The sequence below is a fragment of the Microcebus murinus genome, chromosome 7 (assembly GCF_040939455.1).
Source record: "Microcebus murinus isolate Inina chromosome 7, M.murinus_Inina_mat1.0, whole genome shotgun sequence".
In the NCBI taxonomy this organism is placed as follows: domain Eukaryota; kingdom Metazoa; phylum Chordata; class Mammalia; order Primates; family Cheirogaleidae; genus Microcebus; species Microcebus murinus.
The window spans coordinates 18865920-18878504 of record NC_134110.1 but is presented as its reverse complement, the minus strand read 5'-3'; the positions used below and the strand labels follow the sequence as shown (position 1 = coordinate 18878504).

At 39.8% G+C, this 12585-nt stretch overlaps 1 protein-coding gene and 1 pseudogene across 1 annotated transcript in view; both read left to right on the top strand.

The window, feature by feature from the left end:
• The window catches only part of TRPM1 (transient receptor potential cation channel subfamily M member 1), a 68334-nt gene that overhangs the window by 49847 nt on the left and 5902 nt on the right, over positions 1–12585 (top strand). Inside the window, exons 23-26 of the mRNA XM_012764616.3 lie at positions 15–35; positions 1137–1281; positions 2476–2678; positions 3335–3467. Of these exons, the coding sequence (XP_012620070.2) occupies positions 15–35; positions 1137–1281; positions 2476–2678; positions 3335–3467 (502 nt within the window). The remainder of the gene's footprint in view (positions 1–14; positions 36–1136; positions 1282–2475; positions 2679–3334; positions 3468–12585) is intronic.
• LOC105871306 (iron-sulfur cluster assembly 1 homolog, mitochondrial pseudogene) lies at positions 10598–11201 on the top strand (annotated as a pseudogene).

Sequence of the window (12585 nt, the reverse complement as noted above, 5' to 3'; positions counted from 1 at the left end):
CAATCAATGCATAGTCTATGCCATGGAAATTAATCGTAAGTTTACATGGAATTGCTGATTCTGTTCCATGAAATGTGTTTATTAATTACCTTTTCCTCAGCTGATTACTAATAGTCTTATATTGTTTCCAAATATTTCTCTTGTTTTCTGGTTGCCAATGCTTGTTAAATTGTAAGTAAAAAGTAAGCACAGCATAAATTCACGGTTGGGATTATCCTATCTTTTCTTTGGGGGTGGGGATTAGGTCCTCTATGATAAAAAGCAGTATTTTAAATAAGTAGAGAGAGAAAAGATTATTTTTCAAACATAGCATCATAGCAGTTGATTAACCAGTTTTGCAAGTAGAGGGGAGCCCTTTCCCATACCACATAACGAAATTATTTTCAAATTTAATGTACAAATGAAACCATGAAAGCAACCAGAAGACAAACGTAAGCTAATGTTAAATAATTGGAAGACACAATAACTTTCATACAGATATTAACAACAAGGAAAGAAAACATTAAGATTGACTTGTCTGCTTAAAAATCAAGAACTGTGTATGAAAAATTCAATAAAGAAATGGAAAAAAATGTTTACAAATAGGATGAACTAAGAATGACTATCTTTGAGGGCAGATAGGAGTCTCTTACCTTCTTTGTATGAGTTGATATTTTGCACATGGAAATTCACTGCTTAAGAAATAAGAAGAGGCTGGGCGCGGTGGCTCACGCCTATAATCCTAGCTTTCTGGGTGACCAAGGCGGGCAGATTGCTCAAGGTCAGGAGTTTGAAACCAGCCTGAGCGAGACCCCATCTCTACTAAAAACAGAAGGAAATTAATTGGCCAACTAATATATATAGAAAAAATTAGCCGGGCATGGTGGCACATGCCTGTAGTCCCAGCTACTTGGGAGGCTGAGGCAGGAGGATTGTTTGAGCCCAGGAGTTTGAGGTTGCTGTGAGCTAGGCTGACGCCATGGCACTCATTCTAGCCTGGGCACAAAGCGAAACTCTTCTCAAAAAAAAAAAAAAAAAAGAAATAAGAAAAAAATCATATTAAAAAAGAAATAGGTCATTTGATAACGTATGTAACAGATGTTTATTCTTTTCATTACATTAAAAAGCAAGCAGAAAACCACACACTTTTCTTTCAGCTCCATGTGGTGAAAACCTGTATGACGAGGAGGGCAAGCGGCTCCCTCCCTGTATCCCGGGCGCCTGGCTCACGCCCGCCCTCATGGCCTGCTACCTACTGGTCGCCAACATCCTCCTGGTGAACCTGCTGATTGCTGTGTTCAAGTACGTCTCATGGCTGAGGACCGTGTGCTTATTATTTATTGCTTTACAGATTTTCGGTTTAATCTTGGAAATCTCCCTTGAGACCATATATTTCCAGAGCAGTTCACAAGGGCTTTTAAATAGATAGCATTTTTGCAGTCTTTTTGTTCAACTTTAATCAGTCGTAATGTAGTCATAAATCAAGTGTTGACACTTAAATACATTTAAATTGAATCTTGGTTAGTATTTCAACACATCAGTGTACATTTTAATCTAATGAAAATATTTTCTTAGATGAAAATCTCCTGGCGTCAAGAAGATTTGATCAAGTCGTGCTTTTCATTCATTAGCAGAGGCCCAGAAGGCAATAGAAATTTCATAAGCTGTTAAACAATTTTTGTGATATTATATAAAATATTTTTTGTTATCATTTACATAATAGAAGATCAAATGGCCTAGGAAAAATGTGGCTTAAATTATTAAATCACATTTCTTATAAAACTTGCCCATTTGACATGATTGTCGAGTATGTTGATCATGCTTAATAAATGTTGGAAAAAATTATTTTAGCTTCTAAGATGAAAAGTATGAGAGAAAAATCCTTCACAGAAATATAAAATCTTAGAACTGAACAGGGCATTGGAGAGAAGCTGGTTCAAACTCCTGGCTCAAGATGAGAAAACTCAGTTCAGGTATGGTAACTGGCTTTCCAAAGTTCCCAATATTGGTAGATGAAGCAACCATTTGCTTACTGCCTCCTGTTGGAAGTTAAAATAAAACAAAGATTGTACCTACCCCACATCCAAACCGATTCGTCTTCAATCAAATAAGTTCAATAATTAATCCAGTTACCAAAAAAAAGTCATCTTGTTGTTTAAACACTTCAAAATGCTTAGTTGAATGGCTTGTACCTTTAAATGTAGGAAATTTAATTTCCTGAGTATATGAATCAGTAGACTCCAGTAGTGGTCTTTCAAGAAAGCAGTAGACAGCAAGTTAATATACTTAATTATTTACGAGTGCAATGTCCTTGAGCATAGATAATCCACACCGATAGATAAACCAAAAGCTTGGGTGAGCGGGCAATCAATACCAACTGGCACTAACAGGCCATTTTGTTGTGTATTTTCTTTTAAATGTGAATAACTCTGATGGTTCTAGGAAATCACACTAAAAGGTGACGTAACTAACTGTAACAATGTCTTCTTTTTAAAGCAATACCTTCTTTGAAGTCAAGTCAATATCCAACCAGGTGTGGAAGTTCCAGCGCTATCAGCTGATTATGACATTCCACGACAGGCCAGTCCTGCCCCCACCGATGATCATTCTAAGCCACATCTATATAATCATGATGCGCCTCAGTGGTCGCTGTAGGAAAAAAAGAGAAGGAGACCAAGAGGAGCGGGATCGTGGACTGAGTATGTGCGGGACTCTTCGTTTCTATCTTGGGCTAATTTCAAAATCATGTTCCCGTTGGACATCATCATAGAAATCTCACTCTAAACTACTTACATGTGTGAAAAACACAACACTTTAGACCAACTGTTCTTTTCGGAATGCTTCTCATTTTGTGTCCATTTTATTCCACTTTTGATAATTTATTAGTAAATAATATTACTGAAAGCCAATTCATGGGGATCAGAAGTTAAAAGAATTTTCAAAAATAACTCTTAGATATAAGTTTCTATATAAACTCAATGTTTCTTTCAAAATGTTTTAATTTTTACATCTGAAGAGGCTGAGAAAATCATGCTATATATGCTTGACTCTATTAATAAAATACATGCAAGAGGTTTTTCCAGAATACACGAATTGGCTTCAATTTCCCAGTAGATGTAATTTTGGTTTTTGTGTTAAAAACCGGGCTGTTTGGCTCCAGCAGAAAGGCCACCGCTGCTTATGATAACTTCTCTTTGGATAATAACCGATTGGAGTAGTCAGAGAACCGCCCACGGGTGGTGGAGAAGGGAGTTTAATTAGAGTCAGGCTGTGAAATTCGCAGTGACACAACTAAATCGATTCTCCACGGATCTCGCTTGGTTTTCACGCGGACAACACTTCTCCCTTTGCACAGAGCTGTTCCTTAGCGACGAGGAGCTGAAGAGGCTGCACGAGTTCGAGGAGCAGTGCGTGCAGGAGCACTTCAGAGAGAAGGAGGACGAGCAGCAGTCGTCCAGCGACGAGCGCATCCGCGTCACGAGCGAGAGGTGCGCCCAGCCCGTCACTCTACCGGGGATGCCAAAGCGCATTTAAACGTTCACTCTGAGTTCTTGTGTTTGTTTAAACTTCGGGTTTTAATGCGTTTGCCCCTCAAATAGTGAGAAAGTTCCTAGGAGATGATCATATATTGTATATTGAAGTGAATGACAGCATTCATTGCAAATACTCCAGCTCCCCAAAACACTGGACAGTTCTTGCCCACAGTGTCCTGCATTAATGGAAGCTGCAGAGAGTCACCTTTCTTCCTGCTTTTGTACGTGAAGCCCCCTTTGCCAAGCATGGTCTTCCCTTAGGGATTGCCCAGAGCAGGGCAGAGGGAAAGGCTCCCTCCTGGGGGCTCCCGCAGAGAGGGAACAGGGAGGGGAGGGCAGGGAATGGGGTGTTTCTGTCCCCCAGGAGGGTGGAAGCCTCTAAACTAGGGCAGAATCTGTCTTTCAGTTGTTTTCACACCCTCAGTACCCAACAAAATCAGCATAATCCACATGGCAATGCTTAAAAAATGCAGAATGAATGAACACAGGAGTGCATAAATGAAGGCGGGTCCCAGAGGGACAGTAAGGGTGACATTTTCCAAACCTTATAGTATTGCTATACCTTAAGATGGGAAAAAGTAACCGGCAAAGGGTACACAGGAGCAATAAACCTTCACTATCTGCATTTTTTATCATATAATTTTTGAGAACCTCTATCATTTACCAAAAGTATTTAAACTTTTTAAAGATCTTGATGATTGATGTAATACGTGGTTCCAAAGGGTATAACTAACAATGCGGTAGAAGGATGATCACAGAGAAGGAGGCATGACTGCAGGGATTCTAACCGTCATTCCACCCTTGAGTCCTTGGAACTCAAATTTCTTGATACAGGTCCATGTGTACATTGAGAAACATAAAAACAATGTAGAACTTCAAAAAGATATTTCAGCCAACAATTCCCAGTTAAGGGCCCGCACAATGACAACAGAATTCACAGATACGCCTGTGAATCTCCAGGCCAGTGACCCTGCCCCAGCCCACAGGAGAAGAGACACCCCTGGTAGCTGCAGGTCCCTGGCCTCTCTCCCCTCCTAGACCCAGTCACCTTGTAATCCAACCAAATCCAACCAGCCAAACTCAAGGATCACCTGCACTACCTTTTGTCCTTACTAAAGTACATTTTTAATAAAACTTTGAAATACTTCTTGACATTTTAACAGTAACTGCAACACTTTCAAGACATAAAAATCGTTTCTTCATGAGAGAGATAAAGTACCCTATGTAGATAATCTAAAATTTCCACTTTTTATTATAGTTAGACATTAACTTGAATTTAATCATAGCCCGTCATGTACAATGGAAATTGTGTTTGGTTTCCCTCTCCCTTCCCCAGCATTCTTTGGATTTTTGCCATTCTTGGACCAAGGCTCCAAGAATGTGGTTATCAGGTCAGTACCAAATTGCATTTTTCTCTGGGGGCTTTGTGCACACGTAATAGGAATGAAAGTGTGCAGGGCAGTAAAAACATGCTGCTTCCTGTTTCTCTTGGCTAATATCCCAAGAATGATGGGAGCACATTCCTGCCCCTCTGTTTCCCTTTATTGGCCCAGGCTAGGCTGACTCACAGGTGAATGCCCAAGGCAGAAAGAGAAGGACGTTTGGGGAGAAGGGTGCTTTCCTTCCCCCATAACCAGGCCTGCTGAGGAGCAAGGGATAGGTGGGAGGATGGAAAGAACAGTAGTTATTTGTACCTAACTGGGAGCACCTGTGATTACTTTTAAAATCAAACGTTTGGGTACTCAGACATTTCTGCTATTTCTTCAATCTTCTTTATATATTGAATTAGTTTTATTTTCTGCATCACCATTTGCCATCTGATGACTTCCCTGCCCTTCCCCAGCACCATTCAGACTGTAGGGTCTGAGTAGGAGGGCATTGGTCCCTTCCTTGCCTCCCTGTGGTCTGGGTAACTTTCCAGATCTGAGCCAGCAACTCTTGTGACTCAGTCTTACAAATGTGTGCACACTGGAGGTTGACACACTAGTCATGCTCCTCCATGCAGGGCGCTCTTAGTGCTTCCGTGCAGCCCACAACTCAGCTCACTCCAACAAACTGAAACCGGCAAATCACTGTGGAACCTCTCTCCTCTTCACTAAAGATCAAGTTCTGTTTACTCCCCCTTGTGAAGGAATCCTGGCCCGCCCACTTCTTTCTGTCTCCACCAGTCAACAAGTACAACCCCTCCATTCTTGCAGCTGCCCCACGCTGAGCTCTCCATGTTCGTTTCTGGTCTTCCCGTCCATGCTGCACTCTGTTGACTCTAACGGGGTCCTGCACTCTTGCCCCACCAGCTCTCCTTAAAAGCCCCTCAGTGGCCTCCGCCACTCTCAGACCTTCAAAGTCCAGCCTTGTCCTGGGCCATCCTCTCTCCCAGACTTCATACTCCATTTCTTGGCCTTCTTCCATTTCCTCAAAGCACCACTTCCTTCCTGCTACAAGGGCTTTGCACATGCTGCTCCCTCCGCCTGGTGCACCTCACCCTCCTTCCCTGTTCATCCTTTGGATCTGCTCAAATGCCAATTCATTATGGAAAACTTCCCTGGCCACCTTTCACCATAGACTAGGTCAGGACCCTCAGACCCTAAGCTCCATGAAGGCAGAGCCATGTCTGGGTTTTGTCCGCCATAATATTCCCAGTGTCTGCATATCTCCACACAGCAGGAGTGAGATTTTTGAATGAATGAATGACTTAAAAATTTGTTTTCTGATTTGAATACAAATTTCTCTCCTATCCCCAATGAGTTCCCTCCTATAACACCAATAAGGAAATCAACTATGCTCCCTCTGGGTTCAAAACATTGCTTTTCCTACTAGGAGCAGACTCAAGATGCAAAGGATTGCCCACCCATAATTATAGAGAAAAATGACAAGTGTTGGTGTTGGCATTGTTCCTGCTTGAAGGGACAGTATCTGGGAGCCAAGAGGGCTAGTGGGATGAGAACATTTTGAAGACAGTAGGGAGGATTCAAGTCAAGTGAGTCCTTTTTTAGGGGAGAAGTACCAGGACAGGAGACAACTACAAGGTAGCTTGGCAGGAACAATGAAGACCCACCTGAAATTAGATGACATGACTTTGTACTGGGCCATGTCAATGTGGCTCCCATGACTTTCATCAATGACACTCTACAGCCCACAGGCAAGGATGCAGAAACTAAACCATACACGGGGCACAGACACTGTAGGGGGGGTCTGTGCCCCCAAGAACCAGTCAGTGGGGGTACCACAAAGATGCTAGTGTTTGCAAATGGCAACATACACGTCACATCGCCGCCAGGCACCATTTATCCTAGTCCAGCCCTGGAGTCCTGGTAGCCATAAGGAAGGGCTATGGATTAGCCCTACTGTGTTCAAAGTAAGGAAGACAGAACCTATTATTAAGGGCTTCACTTAGTGGCCAAGGACAGAATCTGGCCTGAATAGAAAATGGAACGTAGCCAGAAAAGGTTAATGATTTAAATGACTTGAATTCTAGAATCCTGGGTGGTCTGAGGTATAGCCATGTGAGTGTACCTAAATTCTAGCATAGAGCTAGAATCCCAGAAAGCTTAATATTCTTTTAGTAACTATTCAGTATACTGTTTGTTACAAAGAATGAGAAAGCCAGAAGATTTAAGACTTGAGTCTTGTTCTTTTATTATTAGCCTTCGTTTAGTGTGTCACATATAACAAACTCTGTAAGTAAACACACCAATTTTCTATTTTGGATATTTGCTCTATAATTACTAAATTCAAAAGGCAGCCCTGTTTGAGGAAGTAGATGGAAATTTAAACAGCTGGATTTAAATTTAGTGTGGATTAGACAACTTTATGATCTGTAGATCTGGAATAAAACTACAGGGTAGGAATAGTCTCAGAACTCAAGCATAGAATACCAGGGGATCTTGAAACACGGTTTCTTCAAGTATGAACTAGACCTAGCTCCATTAACTTCACATTTTTTTTATGTTAACATTTAACTCTATCATTAAGGAAATGCTCCCATATAATTTATGCCTTGCAGGTGGAGGGTGATTATTTCCCATGAAAAGATGATGATGACTGTACATAAAACAAGTTTTAATAACTGGCTTACTATAGAACTCCAAATGTGTCAGTCCTGTTCTTAAGAGAGACACACACAGGGACTCACCATGAGAACATGACTCTGGACTGTACTTTTTTTTTTTTTTAGATAGGGTCTTGCTCTGTGGCCCCTGGCAAAGTGCAGTGGTGTCATCATAGCTCACTGCAACCTCAAACTTCTGGGCTCAAACAATCCTCCTGACTCAGCCTTCCAAGTAGCTGGGACTACAAGTGCATACCACCACACCCAGCTAATTTTTGCTATTTTTGGTAGAGACAGGGACTCACTGTTGCTCAGGCTGGTCTAGAACTCCTGACCTCAAGCCATCCTCCGGCCTCAGCCTCCCAGAATGTTAGGATTATAGGCTTGAGCCACCGTGCCTGGCCTGGACTTTACATTTAATTTGCAAGAATCAGTGCAAAGTCTGATAAAATTATGCCACCGGTATTAATACATAAGTATTCTCTTGACAGCTACTACAAAAGTTTCATGAATTTATATATTGTTGTACTTATTCTTTGTATGAAATGGAAAACATTATCTACAATTCCTTAACAAAAAATGTACTATTGTTAAACTCTTTTAAGATCTAATGGCATCACATTCAAAATCAAATATCTCTAGTAATAGATGCCAAGACATAGAGAAGATTTTCAATGATACCTTATTTCAGACAGTCATGTTCTTTGACACTTGTGTAGTAGTTACAGCTCACAGAGCACTTTCATTTACACGATTACATTTAATTCTCACAACACTATCACATTACGACTATTATTATTACTGTTTTGTAAATCACTGACCAGCTTTACAGAGAAGCTGGTGGAGTACCTTCCTCCATAATGTGAATGAGGGCACAGCTCAAAGCAAATGCTGAAGGTGACAATATGTGAATCAGAAATAGCCTTTGTTTTTTCTCGAAAACAAACTAAACAGACAAAAAGAGTCATGATATGTAACGTCAGTTGTTAATCTGCTACCATTATCTTTCACTTAGTTTTTCTTTCTGGGTTTTGGGGGTTTTGAGCAGCGAAAGCATATCTTTCACTTTCTTAATTTAAAAAACAAATGTGTGCGTGTATACACATCTATCTATCTTCTAACTATATGCTCCAGATTTTGAGGCTGGTTAGAGCATTAAGGTATATCCTTTTAACAGAAAAGCCCAAAGTCCAATCAATACTAATCTCTGAATCAAACAGAGAGAGATATGGTGGGGGGCAGGGAACACAGCTATTATGATTCAAGACTAATTAAGCAAATTAGGTTCTGGGCTCCTCAGTGACTGTAACGGTAGCACACATGAGGCAGTTAAAGGCAGGGTAAATATTGTCATAAAGCAAGTGCAGTTTAAAATTCTACTGAAAGTCAGGAGAATGATTAATTTGAGCCCAGACAGCTCATAAGATATCATTTGTTTATAGTTTCCTTTGATACAAAAGAATGGTGAAGGACAGCCCTCAGGAATTGTTCTTCAGGCCTACCAGTCGGCAAATCATGTATTCAGTGGTTAGAAAAGGAGTTTAGTGCCCTTTTCAAAAGTACTCTTAAATGGGAGAATTTTTGCTGTGAAGTCAATGCTACCATAATGTGTACAATAAAAACCTAGTGAAGCTACTTATATGACCTACAAGTAAATCCAAACACAGAAGTAGTTACAGAAGCCATGAACTTCAATTGGAGGGAAAGGAAGAGAAGTAGATCTGATCAAAAATCAGTGTCCCCTTCTGTAGCAAAGTACACTTTGCATCACAAAAATATCCATTGTCCAAAGGAATAGTCTCTTTGAGTCAAATACTTGTCATATTAGAAAAATAGTTATAAATGATTTGACCACACGATTTGAAATATTTGAAAGAGAGTATTGGCATATATTGTTAAATGAATATTATTTTGAAAGCCCTATAATAAACAACACAGCCATGTCAATCCAATAAATAATACCTAAAGCCAGGATAGGAACATACTTTCACAAACAATGGCTGAGGTCCCTTGACATCACCAAGGCAGCTTTCATGTATCAGATTCTTCCACAAACATTAGAGGTAGCTGCAAGTTCTAGAATGGGTGTTCTCAAACTGGGGTCATCAAATAAATGCCTTGGCATTTGGGGTTCTCAAGTCCTGAGAGAATTTTACTTTTTCATTTTGATGATGACAGCGTGCTTGCGAAGGGTGCTTGAGCAAATGTGGGGATGAAGAAAAGGACGAGACAGGAAGGGAGGAGGGGGTGAGTTGTGAAGGGCTCACAACATATATAAAGGACAGAAGTCTTTGTAGGAGGAGGTTAGGGCTGCTGGAATTGGGAGGGAAGACTTAAAGCTGCATTTACATTGCACTTTACATAATAGGAGAAAGGTTCAATGTCCATATCATAGAATAGGGTTACCAATGGAGATTATAGTGTTTCCCATATGATCATATTAATTGGTGCAGAAAACACATTTGACAAAATTCAACACCCATTCATGATAATAAAAATCAAAAAATTAAAAAACCCTTCTCAGCAAATTAGGAACAGAAGGGAATTTCCTCAATCTGATGAATGGCATTTACAAAAAACCAACAGCTAACATGGCAAAAGACTAAATGCTTTCTCCCTAAGATTGGGAACAGGGAAGGAAGGCCACTCTCACCACTGCTATTCAACAATGTGCTGGAAGCCTTAGCCAGTGCAATAATGCAAGAAAAAAATAAGACATATGTCTTGGAAAGGAAGAAATAAAACCCCTTTATATTTATAGATGATATAATTATGTAAGTAAAAAAATCACATAAAATCTTCAAAAAACAAAATGGAACAGACAAAAACCTCATGGAAGTAATAAGTGAATTTAGCAAGGCTACAGAGGATGACATCAACAAATAAAAATCAATCTTATGTCTATATACTAGCAATGCATAACTGGACATTGAAATTTTTTAAACAATACCATTCTATGAGAACTCCAACAAAAATTAAATACTTAGGTATAAATCTAATAAAACATGTATAGGCTCTATATGTAAAAAACTACAAAATGCTGATGAAAGAAATCAAAGATGACTTAAATAAATGGGAATACATACCATATTCATGTATTGGAAGACTCAATATAGTACAGACATCAATTCTCCCCAAATTAAGCTATAGATTTAATGCAATACCAACCAAAATCCCAGCAAAAAGGCACCTGTCCTGTCCATGGGGAGAGACTGAGGTTTGTGAGCTCCAGCCTGAGCACAAGGGCACCAGGACAACAAAAATGTCAGCTTCCTTAGTTCATTCAGGTCATTGTCTGTGCCGTGAGCAAGAGGAAGCTGCAGTCCAACCATGCTGCCCTCACCCTGACACCCTTAGCAGTAAACAAGATAAAACAATTTCTTAAAGATAAGCCTGACCATGTAAGCATGAACCAGGAGCGGTAATGGCCTTTCTTATACTCCAGAATATACACGAAGACAGAAGGGCATTCTGACAAAGTTGTTCAAGATGGACTTCGAGTGTTCATTGAAAAGAAAGCACAGCTCATGCTTTTAGGGACAGAAATGGACTATGTCAAAGACAAATTACCCAGTGAGTTTGTGTTCAATAACCCAAACATCAAAGGAACTTGTGGCTGTGGGGAAAGCTTTAATATTTGAGACCTCAGGACTCCTCTGGCTATACGCTCCAGGAATGCTAGCAGAAGCCTTAGGGTTTACTGAAGAAATCATGTGACTGTCACATGCTTAATGTGTGGCTGCCTTGTGATGAAAATAATGTAATGCATTTTGAAAATGAAGCCAGTGTTAGATTCCAGAAGAAGTGACATTTGTATTCTCTGTAGGGGACAGAAAATCTCTCTCTTTGGATCAGTTTTCTTTTCTATAAAGAAAAAAATCCCTACCCTGACACAGGCCAAGTAAAAAAAAAAAAAAAGAAAAGAAAAAAAAAAAAAAAAAAAAGAAAAAAATCCTGCCCTGTACTTAACTCTCTTGCATTCTTTCTGTTAGAACCAGTTTCATTAAAGTTGCTTTGCTGGGCAGCTATTAATCCATTCAGGAAAAGGATTGGATCTTTAGTGAATGGCTTGAATGTGTATCTCCCTCTGCATTTCCCCCCCACCCCCCATACACACACCAGATTGGTGACTCTGAAAATTCAGAGGCAGGAAATCCTGACTGCTGGTAGCAACATGGGGATGCATTATTTTCCATCCAAATCTGGCATAGCCTTTTTACTCTTTCATCAAAAATTTCATTTCCAGATGCCTCATTTGTGTACCCTTTAACAGTACCAGGGAAAGATTTCTTTGAACTATAATGCAGGATAGTTCTGAGTGATGGTACCAAAAGATAAGAAATACTTCATCCACTGGTTTTTTAATCCATTTCTTTTGCCACCTTAAATGTTTGCTCAAAGATGTGATCTCAAGCTGACTTTGATCCTTTTAGTTGAAAGATCTCTTAAAAGCCATATAGCCCACCCCACTCAATTCTGCATATGAGGAGGCAAAACCCCGGGAAGACCAAAGTCCTTTTGTCCACCTTCATGCTGCAAGCTGGGACAGAGCGGGGCTCTACTCCTCTTACTCCTTCCTTGTAGGTGACACATGAGCCAATCAGTGAAGGGAAATGGTGATCTGACTTCTTTGGTCAACATTTTGATAGAATTTCTTTGTAATTTGGTGGGATTTCACTTTATTTTGAGTGAATCTTATTTTAAAACCCTTTTATGTGAACTATTATGCTATCTTGTTTCTTAAATTTTAAAGCCATGGTTTATACTAGCAGAGAAGACATTGTAACAACCCAGAATTCCTCTATTGGAATGTAGTTCTAATTGTGAAGGAGAACATAGGGGTCTTTTCTTAAAATTCCCAATATGCATATACTCTCTGGTTCCTAAGTCCAATTGCTAACTTTTTTTTTCTAATTGTTATCACGATTGTTCACAACTACTAAATTGTTTAAAAAATATTTTAACCTACCATTTTTATCAACAACTTTTCTTTCAAAGCATTCCTTATGTCACTTAGTTAATGAT